Source organism: Lepisma saccharinum, chromosome 24, assembly GCF_977018435.1.
Source record: "Lepisma saccharinum chromosome 24, izLepSacc3.1, whole genome shotgun sequence".
Classification (NCBI taxonomy): domain Eukaryota; kingdom Metazoa; phylum Arthropoda; class Insecta; order Zygentoma; family Lepismatidae; genus Lepisma; species Lepisma saccharinum.
Window position 1 is genome coordinate 23864287 of NC_139252.1, and position 20123 is coordinate 23884409.

The 20123-nt window shown below is 36.5% G+C and overlaps 1 protein-coding gene across 4 annotated transcripts in view; it reads right to left on the reverse strand.

Annotated features, from left to right (window-relative positions):
* Nucleotides 1–20123, reverse strand: part of LOC145978345 (DNA topoisomerase 2-binding protein 1-A-like) — a 133439-nt gene that overhangs the window by 20947 nt on the left and 92369 nt on the right. For all 4 annotated transcript variants that reach the window (XM_083110939.1, XM_083110936.1, XM_083110937.1 and 1 more), the window contains exons 19-23: nucleotides 17726–17887; nucleotides 16305–16589; nucleotides 12550–12683; nucleotides 8990–9141; nucleotides 5565–5620 (exon numbers count right to left, since the gene is read on the reverse strand). In XM_083110939.1, coding sequence (XP_082967065.1) covers nucleotides 5565–5620; nucleotides 8990–9141; nucleotides 12550–12683; nucleotides 16305–16589; nucleotides 17726–17887 — 789 coding nt within the window. The remainder of the gene's footprint in view (nucleotides 1–5564; nucleotides 5621–8989; nucleotides 9142–12549; nucleotides 12684–16304; nucleotides 16590–17725; nucleotides 17888–20123) is intronic.

A 20123-nucleotide genomic window follows, 5' to 3' on the forward strand; every position in this document is an offset into this window, starting at 1 on the left:
GCAACTGTAACCGGCGTCGATTTTATTTGTGTTCTGGACACTGGCAGCGAATGTAATCTCATGAGCTACGCCATTTGGAAGAAGATTAAAGAGAAGCTGCCATCATTGCAGTTACAAACATGTCCAGATGTTAGGCTGACTGATTTCACTGGGAGAAACAAAACTAGAGTTGTAGGATGTAGACAAGTATATCTGGAGATTGCTGGAAGAAATTTATTGGAGGACATGTTTGTCTTGAAGGGTCTCGAAGCTGACTTTATTTTGGGCTACCCATTCCTCAGGAAATATGAAGCAGGAATTGACCTACAGCGCGAGAAGTTATCCCTCACCGTAGACGGAGTTCCGGTAGAGCAGGACCTCGTGAATAATGGATCTTCGAAAGGGACGTATGTAAGAAATGTCCGTGAAGATTCCCATGTCGATCAGTGGACGGCTAGTCCTGACGACATTCTTCAGAAGGTCAATGCGAATGAGATTTTATGCGAATGGGGTAGAAGCCAATTGAAAGACGTCTTATTGAAGCATAGAGATGTATTTTCCGAGAGACCAGGTACTATTAAAAACTTCCAGTGTGAGATTGAACTCACCACCACAGAACCTGTGTATCGATCTCCATATCCCATACCTATAGCCTAAAGAAAGCTCCTGAAAGAAGAACTGAAAAAGTGGAGACGATGAGATGTTACTGTGCCTTGATATTCATCTTGTATGAGCATCTTAATTGTTGGTAAGCCTGATGGTAACATACGCCTGCAGTCGTCATGCTGATTAATTATTCTATTTCTGAAACAACTGGATATTCGCCGGCTGAACTATTCTTCAATCATCCTATACCCAGAGAGATCCTAACTCATTTCAATTGGCCCGAACGGGAAGAAGCCTAACCGGATTGGAAGTCCAAATTATTCTTAGCCCAATTAAGGAAAAAAAAAAAACTGTCGAAGGATTTAAAACAGAAGGGAAACGATAAGACAGTGACAGTTGGAGACTTCGTGATGGTTAAAACCCATTCCTTAAGCTCCTCACTAAAGAGGACCATTCCAAAGTTATTTATGTTGTGGATAGGACCTTATCTAGTGGACAAAGTAGAAAATAATGTTGTGACATTGCTAATTCCAAGGACTAAAGAATTATATGATAAGGTTAACTTGGATAACCTAAAACTGGTGCGTTTTTCGGAGGATAAAAAGAAAGAATTTGTACTTTAAAACTAAGTTTCCTCCAGGTAGATAACTTCCTTCCTGAAACTTAGTTTCCGAAAGGAAGGGGCAGATGATATGATCCACATTTTTATGTGACGTCACCAGTAGAAGATATGTCACTAATGTATTTATTTTTGTAAAAGAAAGCGTAATTTCTTTGTTATTATATGTAATAATGCAAATAAAGCACCTTGTTTGTAATATATATCTTTTGTTTATCGTTTATTGTATTTATGCTACATTATAGGTAATTTAATGTTTCTTTGTTTGCAAGAGTGCACTATACGAATTTGTATTTCTAAAGATGTATAGATGTCAGTTTTGTTGATAGTATCCTTTTGTAGATAGTGAATGATTCATCTGTACTTTAATCTGTGTTCTCGAAAATAGTATAAAAGCGAGGATGTCGCGTAAGAATCATCACACTTTTTCGCCACGGATCGACGAAGCTTTTAAACTTAAAAAGAACTCCTCGATGTTGTGCATACATCTTGGTATAGTAGTTCGGGGCGCAAGCTAGGCCTATGTGAACATAGGTACGCCGATAGCCATGCATTGATGATATGCACAATACTGCAACCATTCTACGTCAAATAATAAAGTTAGCCTAAAGATTAATTTGGAAATAAAAGGCTAAAGAGCAAATATTGGCTCAGTTATCATTGCATATCTCTTGGTGTGGTAGTTCGGGGCGCAAGCTAGGTCTATGTGATCATAGGCTTGCCGATAGCCACGCATTGAGTTTTATGCGTTTTAATTGAGTCAATTCATCGACAAAGCGAAATCTTCGCCTTCGTCTCAAGTATAGTTGCATTATAATTGCAATAAATAAAGAATAAAACTTTTCAGTTTATACATACGGCAGTAATGTGGTTTTATTTCTCTGTGCTGTGAATATTGTCTTTGCCTAACACTATCCCTGTACCTGAGAGGAGTCTGTGTACTTCACCGAGTCTCATCGTTCACCGCTGAGTATTATTAAGTTAATATTAATAGTATAATAATACGACGCGTCTAAATAATTGTGCATTAGAACGTATCAATACTGGCGTCAGTCTGTAATGTCAACAGAAAGGGAAAGAGAGCAAAAACAGGGAGAGCAAAAAAAATACAAAAAAAAAACAACAAAAAAAAACAGACTGTAGCATGTGACTGTCGTGGACTAGGGATGGCCAAACGGATCCGAGAGTTTCGTATCTCAATCCATTATACTATTACCACACCTTAAAAGGTATTATGATCTTCGAATACAAAGAAATTTTTCATTAGTTAGTCCTACAATATTTTTTTTCAAGTGTTGTTCCTAAAATACTTTGCTACGCATCGGCTAACACACTCGTGCACAGAAATAATCTTACTTGTTTAACATAAAATGTCAGAGGTGATTTTGTAAATGCCATTGAAACAAATATGTATTCATTCAAATGTATTGGAAATGGAAACACACATAAATGTGACACATTCCATTCCAGGATGAAACCTTTAACACAAAGAACAAGATAGAAATGTTATACAAAAATTATACAATTTTTCTAGTTACAGTTTTACAAATTAAAATAAAACATTATAATATATGCAGTGTTATATAATTACAAACTGTAAGACTAACAAGGGAGGTTATCTAAGTGTCCCCCTCCGATTTCCATGAAACTTGGCAGGTGTATAGTGGGCCCAAAGGAAGAAATACGTGTTTTTTTTGTTTCAGCTAAAAAACGGATTTAAGGTGCAAAACCCACTCAAATGTCAAGATGAGGACAAATTGAAGTGGGGATCTGACCCCTGTGTTCCCCTCCGATTTCCATGAAACTTCGCAGGTGTATAGAGGGGCCCAAAGGAAGAAATACGTGTTTTTTTTGTTTCGGCTAAAAAAATGTTTTAGGGGGAAAACCCGCCTCAAATGTCAATATGAGGACAAATTGAAGTAAGGATCTGACCCCTGTGTCCCCATCCGATTTTCATGAAACTTCGCAGGTGTATAGAGGGGCCAAAAGGAAGAAATACGTGTTTGTTTTTGTTTCGGCTAAAAAAATGTTTTAGGGGGAAAACCCGCCTCAAATATCAATATGAGGACAAATTGACGTGGGGATCATCTGACCCCTGTGTTCCCCTCCGATTTCCATGAAATTTGGCAGGTGTATAGAGAGGCCCTATGCCCCCTGTTTCTTCCTATGCCATATTTACGTGGTTTTGGGGTCGGATCCCACTTCAATTTCTCCTCATTTTGACATTTGATGGGGGGGGGGGGTTCCCCCTAAAACCGTTTTTTTTTTAGCTGAAACACAAAAACACATACTTCTTCCTTTGGGCCTCTCCATACACCTGCCAAATTTCATGGAAATTGGAGTGGCACACAGGGGTCAGATCCCCGCGTCAATTTGTCTTCATTTTGACCTTTGAGGGGGGTTTTGCCCCCTGAAACAGTTTTTTTTAGCTGAAACACAAAAACACGTATTTCTTCCTTTGGGCCCCTCCATACACCTGCCAAGTTTCAAGGAAATCTGAGGGGGAGACTTAGACCTCCCTTGTAAGTGTATTAATAAATTACAAATCGCGCATTCGTGCACACACACTATATATATGTGTGTATGTATGTATATTATATATATATGTATATTAGCAGGTAACAATATGTTATAAACACATTCTCACTTTCCAAAGAAGCGCATGTGGGATGGCAAAACGGATCCGGATCCGAAAGTTTTGGATCCGGATCCGGATCTGAAAATTCTGGATCTGGATCCGAAAGTACCGGATCCTGATCTGAAAATTCCGGATCCAAAAAATTTTAGGATCCGGAACCAACCGGATCTGGATTTTGGATCCACCAGGATCTGGATCTGGCCATCCCTATCGTGGACCCGTTCACCGGGAAAGACAATCGCTGACGCCGGGCCGCTTGCCGCAGAGTCTTGTAGCGAATGTACATTTGCATCTACAAAATGTGGTTATGTGAACCTTTAAGAAGAACATAGATTCTCAAGAGATTTAACATTAGTACACAAGCAGTTCTTTGAAATGCAAAATGATTTGCTGTTTTAAGTCCACTTTATGCACAGTAAGGCTAATCGGGACTGGACCTACAGTTTAAAGTGGGATCCGAACCACTTGTGCCTCCACCGGGTGAAATGCAAAATGAATTCCTGTTCTTAATGTTGTAAATTTAATGCTGGCAGTTTAAACTTCAGAAGCACTTTTGGAAGTAACCTACTTCTTCTCTTATCGCAAATCTGTCCAGCAACACTGAATACTGATGCAGCAGGTATACCCAAGTATTTTCTCACCACTTGCTTCAGGTTTGGATACTCATCTTTGAATTTCCAATACAACAGCGGATCCTGGTCACGTGAACAAGTTGGTTCAGCAATGTACTGTTTTATTTCTGATTTTGAGGTAGGTTGAGAGTTTGCAATAATTTTATTACAAAAACTCTACAATGATGATGAATCATAACCTAATTTTCAATAAATCTTACAAAACTAAAATATAAAACTTATTCGAAGGTAAAACTCCAGTATTATCTGCACCAGTTTAAATAAAGGATTTTTTGCTGATGCCGATACCAATGTTGATATGTCAATTTCTGCCGATTTTTATACATCTGTAATCGGCTTCGGCACATCCCTAGTGAAACCTCAATTTTACATTTTTCAGGGGACCAAGCTGAAAAAAATTAAAATGCGGGAAAATGTAAAATTGAGGAAAATTTTATAACATGTAATATCAAGGAACATAAAATTGGGGTTCCACTGTAAATATTAAGATAAAAGATTTCTTGGTTTTCAATAGTAAATAAATATATACATAAACATAACTGAGTAAAACAAACAGTTAATTTTAGCAGTGCAAGTACATTATATTTACAGAAAGTGACTTGGTGGTCACATGAAAGATAATAAATATGAATTAATTCACTCATTTTTCCATGGCTAATGAAGTCATGAGAAAGGTGGTCAAATTAACTGGTAGATTTTAAAAACTCAAAGAACAATGAGCGAGTTAAATTGTATTAAGTGTGCTGTCCGGATGATCCACTTCAATGTTGCCACAAAATTGATTTACTGGCCAGTACAATATCAATACTGGTCAATATAGGCATACTTGTGAAATTTCTGATAATTTGACCATTTCAATAACTACAAATAGCCTTTATTTTAGTGCAAAAATCAAAGATAAAAAAAATTACAGTCACCTGGTTACGTCAATTAAGTAGGTTAATTAACCATTCCTTAAAGGAACAAATACAATTTTATATCAGATCAGTAGAACATTCATACATTTTGTATAAGTACCTAGAAATACTTCATACTGGTCCATCTCTAGTAGATAATAAATAATACAGTTACTTGAAAATAATTGACTTACCTTGATATCATCCCATGTGATGTTACAATCTGTACTCTGAGATTCAGGATGTCCTACTGCAAAGAATAAAGATGTGTAAGTACGTAGAACTGTAAAGATCACTTATTTCTGATACATAGAACTCGTATTAAAATTATGAGCTTTCATGAAATTCAATATGTAAAAACAAGATATCTTAAAAAATCATCATGTTTTAACTATATGCTATTTATAAGAAGTTTACAACCTGTTTCGCTCTGTAGACTCCTCATAAACGAATGTAGTGAAACAAAATGGCTTTTCCAAGCCACAATCATGAAGAATTTATGATTTTTCACCTAAAAGTCCCTACATTTAAAGACTAAAATGCTATTTTTACTAAGTAAATAGAATTGCCACTCAACGAAAAGTGAAACTATTGTACAGTGGCAATGGAAATCTTTACATAAGTAAAAAAAAAGCAAAATAAAAACAAGGAAAGTCTGATTCTTCTTTGTTTTATAGCTTTAAAAATTTCACAATGTTTTACTATCAATATTTTGTCATATTCCCATGAGCATCTACAACTTTTTGTAATCTTCTGGGCATTGAATCTGCCAAATTTTCAAAATAAGGTTTGTCCACTGTCATCCACAACTTCTTCAGCAGCTCTTGTAACTCTGCGATGGTAGATGGAGGTTTTATTTGAACCTCTTTCCATGCATTCTCAATTGGGTTTAAGTCAGGTGAGTTACCAGGCCATTCAAGAACTGGTATGTTATTGTCATTCAACTACCTTTTAATCAATTTCTTCCTGTGAGCTGGTGCATCATCATGTATAAAGTATCAACATTCATGGATTGGCCAGAATGTCAACATGTGTTCTTCCAATACTTTTCTGTATGTCATGGTTACGTTCTTGGAGAGGAAATAAATACCCCCTACCATAAGTACCACTGAATGCACCCCATACCATCACACTAGCCGGATGTTTAACAGTTGTAACAGTGTACCTCGGATCATACCGCCATACATTTTTCGGTCTTCTCACAATTTTTGATACTGATCTAACAAGTGTAAGCTTAATTTTCGCCAGTCTTCTGATGTCCAGTGTCGATATTTTCTGCAGAAATTAGCCTTTTCGACTTCATAGTTGAGGTTACAAGCAGTTTCTTGGCAGCACGACGAGCTGGTAAGTGATGGTCTTTCTGTAGTCGATGGTGTATGGTGCGGATGGATACATCACTTAGCAGTTCTGGATGCTTCTTCTTCAACTGTGCTGCCGTAATCGATGGATTTGATATAACTTCACGTTTCAAAATCTTGTCGGTTCGTGACGACATTTTTCTGGTACCCCCAGAGCCTACTTTCCGTTTAGGTGTTACCACGCCAAGTGATAGACATGCAGCTGCTTTTTTAAGGTCGTAAATAGCCTGTCTTGAAACTTGCAAATCAGCTGCAACACGAATCACAGACATACCTTGTTGAAGCAAAGTCAAGGCACGAATCTTTTCTTTCATTGTCAACTTCTTCCTCCCCATTGTATTCTTAGGCAGAAACAACGATATCACGAAATTGCACACTTCTGTAATACAGATAAATTGTTTGCACTGGATACCACAACCGGGACTCCTTTTTCTCTGGTTTCCTTGTAAAGACTGTTAGCTAAAGCATAACCACAACACAGTCGGCTGTTGTTCACTGAACGATCACAAGATTATATACCCCTCCCACTTTGTTTATTTCGGAGTATAACAATGGCACAGTTGGCACGCGACTGTGTTCAAATGTACACAATCTTCATTGGTAAACAAATGCAAAAAAAATCTGATGAAAATAATTTTGAATGTTGCTTCTCGACACTGGAATTTTTTTTTTTAGTTTGTGAAGAAAGTTGAGGCAGAATTTCTATGTAACTTGCAGTCATAAATGCCCTGTATGACAACACAGAAGAGACAATCTATAACTAAGCCATACATACCACATGCAATGTACCTCTTTAAAATTCAGATGGTAAGGTTTTGATCTGAATGCAAAATGAATGCATGGGTTTAACATTTATTGAACCATGGTAGGGTAGTCAAATTTCAGGAATGGGTAGTGCTCAAAATATGCCTTCTCAATCCGTCACAAGACACAAAAAGTCTCTGTTTGATTACTTCACTCTTTTAGGCTTTACTTTTCATTTGAAATTTTCACCAGTTATGCAACCACGCACAGCAGAATGACTTATGTTTTTCTGAGAATGTACATACAGTCTGATGGTGGTGTGCTTTGTTTGATTGATTTGCTTTATTTTACTTCACTTCTTGTGCCACTTTTGGCTAATATGCAAAGATGGAGATGAGATGATGAAATTGATGAATGGACGCTCACAAACATCCATGCTCAGGCAGGGATTTGAACCCGGGACCCCTCGCGTCATAGCAAAATGTGCTAACCACTCTGCCATGGGGACCGTGATGGTGGTGTGCACTTGAAAACTATAAAGATCCAGTGTAGTGAGCTATCAATAGTTTCGAACATCATTTATATTTTGACCGCCCACACACACAATCAGACTATTTGTTGTGCATGGATGCATAATTGAATGGCCCTGAAAATTTCAAATGAAAAGTGAATCCTGAACAAGTGAAATAAAACTGAGAATTTTGTGTGTTGTAAGGGAATAAAAAGGAATATCCCGAGCACAACCTCTTCTTGAAAATTGCCCAAAGTTTTTTCTATTATTTTATCATAGAGTGCTTAGTTCAAGATTAAGAATATATACAAGCCAGGATTCGAATCCGGGACCCCTGGTGGCATAGCGCAATGTGCTAGCCATTCTGCCAAGGAGGTTGGCTTCTCTGTTGGACTTTTCCTTTGACTCTCCCAGAGGCACATATTTTTGGTAAATAAAAATGCAAAATTTCGGTACAAAAACAGAGTCGATTCGGGTTCAAAAGCAGTAAATAAAGTAAAATTTCGGTGTTATAGCGGTGAATAATCACATCAAAAGTGCTATATAAAATGACATTTTGGTTTTAAAATTGTGTAAATAATCCTAAATTTGATTTAAAAACTGCACTTATTACACAAAATAAACTTACCCCTTCTAATAGCACATTTATGTAGTTACCAGAGTATTAAATTTATTCCTGGGTAAAGCGGTCCATTTTTGCTTCTCAAATATTTACAGCAGAATTAATCAATTTTCTGTGAATTGCATAACTCACAGGATACTTCAGACTTCAGAAAGTGTCGCGTCTGTATATAAACGGTAAATTTCGTGTTTAAGATTCTATTTCGCGTTTTGCAGTTCATTTCGCATTATTTCGTGACAAAACTGGGTAGAAATATGTGCCTTACACTTTTCAGAAATATGAAAAATGAACATTACAGCATGTTATTTCATACTTCGTGTTTTCGTCAAAAACGAAATTTGCATGCCTCTACATATCACAGTCTTTATAAATTAACTAACTTACCGCCTCGAGTAAAATTTTCCTCCAATTTTATAGGTATAGAAGTTTCCTTATCATTTAAATCTGTTGTCAATTTTCTTGAAACACCTTTCTTAGATCCTGGAGTTCTGTTTCCAGTAGGTGTGTTTATGAGGTCAGCCAAATGACCTAACTGACTAAAAGTGATAGTACAAATTAATCACAATTAGAGATATGCTGAAGTGAAATACAGGATTATCAAAAAATGCCAGGATTATAATAATGTATTACTAAAAAACTGTTAAAATGAAGTTTTTAAATGCTACAAGTTGTAGTATGTAGAACTTTGAATCACAAAAAAATGCAGGCTCAGCTAGGACTTGAACCTGGGCCTCTAGCAAAGTGTGCCACTAAGTAAGCTACAGAGAAAGATCCTGTTGTGGTATCACTAACTTATACCGTTTTTACACAAATAAAAGAGCTGAAATAAACATTCAGGACAAACTGAAACTGGTAGAGCAATGGCATAGTAAGCAAGAGACCAATGTTCGAGTCCTGGTTGATACTGCATTTTGTGCTTAAACAGGGTGTCTCCCAAAATAACAAATGTAAAATTCTTGACTTTCCGCCCCTTTTTCTTAACATTTATTTAATCGCTCCCTACTCAGATATACCTGAAAATTAAGAAAATAGATATTTTTATTAAATGAAACACCCCTACCATGAGACCAGTTAAAATGAAACCTGAGGCTGTACTTTAACAAGAAATTTAGACTTGCTGTAATTATAATTATTAATTATTATTAATCCATGCAAAAATTAATGCTTTAGACTTCATCCTGAATGGGGAATGGCCACATTATTTAATATTTTTACAAACTTCATGCATACACGAAAGTAATTCTTAAAAAACGAAGTGAACAAATCTTAACCACAACTCAACAATTTTAGATTTCCAAAAAATCAATTTTATCAAATGCCAGTACAGATATAACAACAATGTAAGTTCACTATAATGAAAAAAAAAAATACCTTGACCGCAAGCATAATTTCTTGACTTTTTGACCTACCTGTTCATTTCTTGACTGGTAGACAACCTGTTAAATTTTTACATAGTATATCTCGTCTGTGTGCCTAAACCTAAGGTAAACTTTAAGATGTGTTCAATTTGCCATACGGCAGGAATTGAAACAAATTTAACCAACAGTTGACCAGACCTTAGAGGAAGCATACTCCAAAGGGTATATAATAACAAATTAACTCTGATACACTTACTATTCATTTTTCCGTGAAAGTTTTTTTCAGCGATCGATTTTGTCACTTGTCTGGTGGCAAATTACCTCTCTCAACGTAACCGCCAAACTGATATCTTTAGATGCAACTGTAATAACAGTGAAGGAAGGGGAACCAAAAGCAATTAGATCACCCACCTCGGGAATCAAATCTGGGTCTCCTGCTGGTAGTTAGATGCACTACCATGGCTCCACCTTATTGTTATAGGCAAAAATATCATGTCAGCCCATTACTACTTTATAATATTCCATGCCTTTCAAATGGATAATAAGGCGTGAAAATAACAAATATGCTTATTTAAGATGGAAATTTTTATTTTGTGTATTAAGTACACATTTTCCAAATAAAATTCGACATTTTATTAATCATATTAATACTTAAATACTATTTTATCTAATAACCTTGATGCCAAAATTCAGTTAATGTTTGTACCAATTCTTTTTTATTCTTTTATTTGTCACAAACATGTGTCTAGTTCAGAGGGTTTCCAAACTTTTTCGTTTCACGGCACCCTTAGTCTTTCAAGATTTTCCCGTGGCGATCAAGCCAGAACGTAGGCCTATTTAACACTAGCAACGCTCAGTTAGTGTGGTTAGGTTGCTTGCCTTAAGTTAAAAAATAAACTCATATTTCAAATTCAGAAACATTTTATGTGTAAAAAGTACTAAACAAGCACATTTGGAACAATCATATCATTTCAGTGAAAATATTGGAACATTTCGCAGTACCCCTGTAAGCTAGCCTGGGTGCCATGGCACACTTTGGGAACCACTGGTCTAGTTATTATCAGTATTATTATTTGTATGAAGTCAAGTGTGTTTGGGTAGTGGAGAGATGACCTACATGCATAGGTGACTTCTTTAACCACTATAAACAAAAATTATCATGGAAGAACAAGAAGCTACATCACAGTAAGTACCACATTTGCTGGCGTATAAGACAATTTTCTCCTTTAAAAATAGGACTAAAAAAATGGTTTGAGTCTTATATGCCAATACTCAGTTTTTGATTACTTCTATTTCTGAAAATTTTCTCTGTACTGAGTTAAACATTTTTTTCTTCTTCCTACCTTGCAGTGTCTGATGAAGAAGATTAAAATATATTATTTCCAATTAGATTAGGTAAGTTATTTCATGAAAGAAGACTTACATATTACTTTCTATTTGAAATACTAAAAATAAAATAAATAGATGGAAGATCTACTTTAATATATTTTTCAAAGCAGCTAAAGAGAGATGTTTGGAAGTTAGCAGAGAAAACTAAATATATGCTTACAGGCCGAAACCAAGTGTTAGGTAATAATCAAAATCTAATTATTGATAACAACTCGTTTGAACCAGTTTCCAAATTCAAGTACTTAGGAGTAATACTAACAAATGAAAATGATATTAAAGAGAAAATAAGAAGCAGGCTTAATTCAGGAAATACATGTTACTTTCCTCTTCATAAACTTTTGTCTTCTCGTTTAATATCTAAGAAACTAAAAGTTAAAATATACAAAACAGTAATTTTGCCTGTATTATTATATGGATGCGAAACTTGGTGAAAAAGGAACATAAATTGAGAATATTTGAAAATAAGATCCTTAGGAAAATATTTGGACCTAAAAGGGATGAGGAGACAGGTGAGTGGAGAAGGTTACATAATTTAGAACTACATAATTTGTATTCATGTCCAGATATTATTAGAATGATTAAATCAAGAAGAGTTTACAGGATTCTTGTTGGGAAACCTGATGCTAAGAGACCTGTACAAAGGCCAAGACGAAGATGGAGGGATAACGTTGAGATGGACCTAAAGGAAATTGGTAGGAATGGAAAAGAGTATATAGATCTTGCTCAGGATAGGGACAGATGAAAGGCCTGTGTTGCTGCAGCCATGAACCTTCGGGTTTAAGAAGGCTAGAGAGTTAGTTAGTTGAAATACTTACTAATCACTATATACTTCGGCAAATATGGTATATAGTACGCTGTAGTCTTGTCAATTTGACAAAATGTAGTTGACACAACACTGCTCAATCATATCCCACTTCAAACTACAGAATGTCAGTACGACATGCGAGTTACATTATGCACATTATAAATCAGGGTTGTGCACATCACAAAATCCAGTTTGCACACAATACTGGTACAAACTGTATGAAAACTTTGAATTCTTGATAATTATGAAAGACCAAAATACCAGAAAAGCATTGGGCAGTATCAGCAAATAAACTCTAACCAATACTTCACAATACCACTACAGAGACATCAGTATTACCTCAGTCCTATTATAAATTTAACCTGGAATTTTATTTGAACTTCAATACTTACTCTAGTATAACCTTACTCTTTCCTGAACTGGCGTTCTTGCTAGAATCTGATGAAAATAATTCTCCAGATTTTGATGCACTCTGACCAGGTGTCGTGTTGTCAACATTGTCGTTTACTAGTTGGTCAGAAGATCCCTGATAACAAGGGTAAAGCACTTGATTACAGAGATGGAAAAAAGTTAAATTGAATTGAATCACTACAATTGCCATAAACATTTAAAATCTTTTAATATGCTATTTCCTACATTTCTGGTAAAATGCCAGAGTGCATGGCGAAGTTCAAAGACACTGTTTACAGAGGATAAATGCATATATGTTATGCTGCATGAGATTTACAGTGTTTAAACTTAGGACTGGGAATCAAAATTATCAAGATTAATGGGGCCTCCCCCATTGTGTAGTGGTAACGTCGCCCCCTTGTAATCAAGGGGCCCCAGGTTCGATGCCTGGTGGAGACACATGTCACAGTGGTTCGGATCCCACTTTAAACTGTAGGTCCAGTCCCGATTAGCCTTACTGTGCATAAAGTAGAATAAAAACAATAATTGAATTCAATTATCAAGATTAAAAATTAGCGATGAACAGAATAATTGGTACTGTGTCAGCATGTGTAAACAAATTCACCACTTTGACATTTTAATAGCTTATAAGTGACTGCCTTGTTCTATCATTTCCTTACAGGTTTTGTGAATGGAGAAATTTAATTTATATATCCCAATTTTGTAACATGCAGCTTCACTTGGAAAACTTATCTGAGCCAAACGTTTGTTCTAAGTCTACTTAATGATCAAATAGGTAATTGGGACTGGATCTACAGTTTAAAGTGAGATCTGTACTATGTGCCACCATCGGGTATCGAACCTGGGACCACTTGATTACAATGTGACAATGTTACTGCTATGCCACAAGGGAGGCTCATAGAGACATATAAAATGTGTAGACCTAGTGGAGATCTTGGTGGTCATCCATGAACAGCATTTGATGTGAGGTCCCAGAGAGAAGTAACACCTATAAAAGATTTTCATCTTTGTGTATGTATTACTTACATTGTAGTACATTTCTTCTACTTCTTGTTACAATCAAGTAAACATGCACTTATTTGCTTGCAACAACTGTAAATTACAAGAAAGAGGCCAGAGGAAGTAACATTGTTTTTTCTTTATTCTATTTAGGGATGGGACAGATCAATCGGTACTCTCTCGATATCAGCCAAGATAAGCATATAGGCATATTGGTTTACTGGTAAAATTACCGAATATTTTACCGATCCAATATATCTATAAATATCTTACAATTTAGTGCAAAATTATGCCATTTTGTTATAATTTTATGGACAATCCCTATGCCATACTTTTAAAAAAGTAAATGTATAAATATGCAACATCTCTTGCACTGCAATCACCCTGAAATTCACATTTATTAAGGAGGTCAACGAACCATTCAGGTGTTCAAGTAACATATGAAATTTTATATTGGATTGGTAGAATATGTTATCGGTAAATTTTATATCTGTACTTTATAGGTATCTGCCAATAATTCATATCGGCCCATCTCTAATTCTATTACATGCACCCAGCACTCAACTATACCTCCGAAGGTATATCCTGGTCCAGTTCCCACAACTGAGTGGTCTGTTGTTTGATGAAAGACCTTGAGAGATGTCGCACCAGTGTTTCCATCCACTGACATGAGAGCTGGAGACAGAATATGCTTTGTTCTTTGCCAGCCAAGGCTTGCCATTTCCTCTATGAGGGAAATTTTTACACTTTGTTGCCACATGTACAGTAGAGGGGAAGGGAAGGCAACCAATAGGGGTTGTTGTAACAGCATGGTTAGTCACAATGTTTGACAACAATGGCCTGGAGACGACAGACCACTTAGTGGCACATACTGTAACAGGATAAACCTTCTAGCCCATACCAGCCTCTCATAACACATCACCACTCTACTTAGGCGATGGGTTACTGCCAGACCCAAAGTAGAGGGGGAGAAAGTTGGGTGTCCAACAAGAATAAGTAAAGAAGGTGAAGGGAAATAAAGTGTATCATTTCAACGATTACAGTGTGTTTCAAAAAGATGACCTGATTTTAAAACCTTATATCTATGTAACCACGCACAGCCAGTGAATAAAACTTGCACTACCTGAACTGCTGTGGTCTAGTTTTAAATGACTGCTGCTAGATACCACTAGCAGTGCCCAAATAGACACTAACCTTAGTTGTTCACAAGGAAGGCATTTTGTGGTCTCCAATTCAGCAAGACATTACAGACTGTGACTTCCTTGTGGGGATATCTAAAGCAACGTATTTTTGTTCCATTACCCATTGACTTGGGTGAGCTCAAGGATAGAATCACGGCTGCAGTAAATTCTGAGGAAGAAGACACTCTCAGATGCAGTGACGCGGTTGAACGAATTCAGCTATCGTCTTGATGTTATCCGTGCAGCAGGTGGAGGGTGCACAGAGCATTTATAATATGGTGAGTGAAATTTGAGGACTTACTTAATACATAATTTGTAATTTGTTAGGTACCTGTAACACATTTTCATTAATATAATTATTTGAAATTGGGTCATTCTTTTTTAAACACACTGTAGTATCTCAAATTTGGCAAATGTAACAATTTTCTTTTTGATCTGATTGATTGACTGAACTAGTTTTTTTTATGGAATTTTACGTCACTATTTCTGACACTTTTGGTTAATTGGGAAGATGAGAATGAGTGGTGATATGATGAAGCTGATGACGGGAGAATCACAAAAAATACCCATTTCCAGGACAGGATTCAAACCAGAACCCTTGACGTCCTAGCATGTATGTGATAACCACTCTGCCATGGAAGTCTGCTGTCTTGACGTGAATACAAAAGCCCAATCAGTTATGCTATTTTGAGCATTTCCTCAGTAAAAAGACAAAGGCATGGTGTATTGAAAATGTAATTTTAAAACTGTATTCATGGATTTTTTTATTTTTAAAATACTTACTAGATATAACAAGAATGGAGAAATGCAACAAAGCAAGAAGAAAATAAAAAAAGAGTTCTAAAGCCTACTTTCCATAAACACAAAAGTCATGGGATATAACGAACAAGAAAGAAGAGAAGAATACAAATATATAGTGAGCAGGTAAATGAGGGGGTGAGTAAATTTTTTCGAATGGAAAAAAAAATGAACAAATCACCCTAAGGGTTGAGCACTTAAGAAGTAAAGCACTGACTATATTTCAAATAAACTGGTATACTAATAAGTAGAGGCACGCACATTTAGTTTTTGATGGAAACACAAAATGTGAAATAACACACTGTAATGTATGTTTTTCATGTTTCTGTAATGTGTGAAGTGCATTTTCCTACCATGTTTTGTCTCGAAAGATGCAAAATGAACTGCAAAATGCAAAAAATGCTCTTAAACACAAAAATCAGAGTTTATTTACAGACACAACATGTTTTCAAGTCTGAATTATGCTGCGATTTATGCAAATCACAATACATAAACTACATAAAGATAAAAGTTAATTTTGTATAATAAGTGTAGTTTTTTAATCAAATATAGGGTTTTATTCACCATTTTAACACTGAAATGCCATTTGATCCCGAAATATGCCTAGCTTTTGTACCGAAATCTTGATATTTTATTCAGCATAAATATGTGGCTCTACTAATAAGTTATTATTTTTGGAAAATGCCAATATGTTAATTCCAACCTTACTGCATAACAACAAATAATAAATATAACATGGAAGAATGTGAAATACTTACTGCATTGGTTACATCAGCTAAATGTGTGGTCTCATTCACTGTTCCTTCTATTTCAGGACACTTCCTCCCTTTCCCACGACCTTTCTTGGCTTGCATGTTCGGATGCAATGGAGTACGTGACGCTACCACAGCAAGATTCATCTTTGGATTGTAAGAATGTGGAAACAATGATTCATCCACACGTTTCTTCTCAAGGTGGCATGCGAATATCCAATCTGGGGACACGATCAATTTACCATCATCTTTAGCTGCTCTAAATTCCTTTGTAGCATCATTTTGTTTACCCTAAAAGGTAATAAGTACTGTGTTAAAAAGGCAGAATAGCTATTTAAAATAACTCAAATACAATACAAATGTCTTTAGAAATATACTCTGTCTCGGGAATCACTGGAGCAAGCGAACAAAAGAAAGTCCCTGCACAAGTAATCGCTTGAGAGGGCTCGACCAATGAACATGCAAGAGGGAAGCAACGGTAGCTAGCAGCTGCTTGCAACAGCATGTACTGCTTTGCTCCAGCCTCAGTCTTTCTCATTTTCTCTAACGTTATGCGTGGCCTTGATTCAAAGATTCTCAGGATAGAGTATAATATGAGAAAAGGAGATTTAAAGTAGAACTAAGTTCCTCACAAACATCTGCATTATCATTAGGGCTAAGCTGGTACCAATACCACAGTCAACACTCTTATGGGTTTCCGGAGATACCGATATTTTAACACAGTTAGTTTCAAGTTGTGCTCAGAATATTTATAAGTATTCCATCGCAATTATACATCAATCTAGAAGAGTTTTACTTTAAACATATCTGATGAATTACATAAGAAATAATTAGAATATTAAAATAACTATCATTTAATTATGAAACTCACTCTTGCCACACAGTGTTGGTACACCATAAAAAAATGACATGTTTTACATAATTAACAGAATAATTAAGACTGCAAAAGTGTCAAATGATATTTTGCAAGATACCCAGACTACAGATAACACTGGTATCAGCTGATATCGATATATCAGCATTGTTATTGGCTCAGCCCCAATTAGAAATGCTTATCAATTAAGTAAGTATAAGAAGTCTATGCATTTACATGCAATTCTCTTCTTGAGAATTATCTGACAAAAAGAAAATTATATTCATGGCATTTCAGGATTGATGCGGAATTGTGAAGGCAACTAGGAACTACTCGAAAAGAGTAACAGTCAATTCTAGTCCAGAAAGACAGAAAATAGCAGTGATGGAACTCAATACATTAGTTTCAGATAATATCAGTTTGAATTTAAGCACGGATACTGGACAAAACTTTATTTTTTGAAGTCTGAGAATGCAAAAATGTCAAGTGACACTTTGTCAAGTTGTTAAAGAAAAATCAAATGCAATTCAGCATTACAAATATCAATAAAACTAAAAATCAAGGAATACTGTACCTGGAAAACTACATGACTGACTGACTTGTCATATTGCCATCTGAATTCTCCTCTCAACTCAGTCACTATTCTGGCGATTGTTTCGTGTTGGTCTTTCAGCTTCTTGCATACATAAACTACAACACCACTTAAAGGACCTCTGAAAACACTCTCATCTTCATCCTGAATAGTACAAAAAGTATAAATACAATTTATTATAACCACAACCACCTTTTGGGACAATAATTTATCTTATGTCTTGTGCTGGAAAGTTCATTATCATTCACTGTACAGGGTGATTCAGAATTCCTATTACACACTTCTAGGGGTTGTAGACGGGACTTAGTAATCAAGTTTAGATAAGAAACCCATGTCTGGAAACGTACCATTTTGGTACTACACAGATTACAAGATCACATAATTTCACATCTCCTGCGTCACTACAAGAGCTTCTCAATATGACCCTGAAGTTCGTTGCAAACAGTGTACCTTTGAAGGATGTTTGAATACACACGCTCAAAAATACCCGGTGTGTGCTGAATTGTGTCTGCTGCAACCAGAACTCATGCAACCAGGTATTCCTCCGACACTACAGGAGTCTCAAGACTCTTCATGTGGCCCCATACGAAAATCAAAAGGAGTTAGATCTGGCGACTGTGGTGGCCAAGGAGTTGGTCCACCACGACCTATCTACTAGTGATGGGTCGTTCCGGAACGAATCGTTCCAAAGGAACGAAACCAGCAAGTGAACGAATCGTTCCGATTCCGGAAATCAGCTGGAATCGAATCCGGTTTTGTTTTTAGCTACTGCGCCTGCGTCGTTGTCAACACATGCGAGAAACTTCTACAAGCTGCTTCTCTTGTCCTTTTGTTCCCTTACTTTCCCGTTATCTGCCTCAGCATTGAAAAGGCACTCCGAGGAGAGGGAAGAGGGGGGGGGGGGGTAGGAGGAAAGTTGTATTTTGCCCATTCCGAGTGGTCTGGGCTAAACAGCAGGGACATTGTGAATTCTGCAAAATTCTTCCCTGGCTCGGAGAAAAATTTCCCTCCAGTGTAGCAAAAAAATTCCCTTTCGACTTGAAAATTCCTGGTCTTCCACAACCAAGAAATACAATAATAAAATAGAAAATAAATTATCCATACTTTCACGATTTATCCAGAACTTCTAATCTAGGAGGGTGTAAATGATGTAAAGGCAAATTTAACACCAAATCAGACTGATTGATTGATTTGCTTTATTTTACTTCGCTTTTTGTGCCACTTTTGGCTAATTTGCGAACATGGAGATGAGTGATGAATGGACACTCACAAACATCCATGGATTCGAACCCTGGACCCCTTAGTGTTAGCGCGAAGTGCTAACCCCTCCGCCACGGGAGTCGGCTACCAAATTAGATGATTCTGAATACATTTAAAGGGGGTCTGTTGCGAAAAAATATAGCCGTGATATGTAGAGGTGGATGAATCACTGAGTATGTACTTAATTTATTTTCTTCATGTTGGACAAAATCTGCTTTATTTGAGTCGTTATTGTTAATTAATATTTTTACTTGAATGTTGATTGTTGATTGATTGATTTAGTTTATTTTACTTTGCGTTTTGTGCCTCCTGGCTAATTTGCGAAGATGGGGATGAGTGATGAAATGATGAAATTGATGAATGGACATTCACAAACAACCAAGTCCGAGCGGGATTCGAACCCGGGACCCTTGGCATCGCAGCGCGATGTGCTAACCACTCAGCCACAGGCTCCGGCTTTACTTGAATGTTGTTACACTTTTTAACTCAATCACGATTAACTGCGATCAACTGAGTTCGAACTGAAAGAAAATACATTTGAGGTGTTTATAAAAGATGAGTATTATTTAATGCAAGACGTCTAATTCCACCGTTTCTTGCACATTTTAGACGTTTCACTTTTTTCCCTTCCTTGGATCCAAAATTTCCCGTTTTTAGGAAAGTTTCCTGCTGGGTTCATTGCGGTTAAACTCCTCTCCCTCCTTCACCCGCTATTGAGGTCAGAAGAAACCAACCAAGAAGCCAAATATAATGGAGGGCGTTACTACAGTTTTTAACTTGCTCCAAGCTCCCCAATAGGGTGACTGAACGTTTGAAGGACTAGTCAGTGAGCCTTGGTACGAGTTTTTGGAATCGGAACGAGAATTTGGAGTCGGAACGAATCGTTCCGACCAAACAGCCTGGAGAGAGGCAAGGGTGCGGGTGTGTTTGAGATACACCTGCACTTCGTAAAATCAAATGTTCGCTGAAATCTGAATCATAAGAACATCGAATTCTAAAAAGAAAGGGACGTAACTATGTATTTGAAGTTAATAAAAATACATTTACATTCAGAGAAGAGCGCAGTAATAATTTGGCATCCATGACAATTTAATTTATTAATTACATTCGACGGTTCATT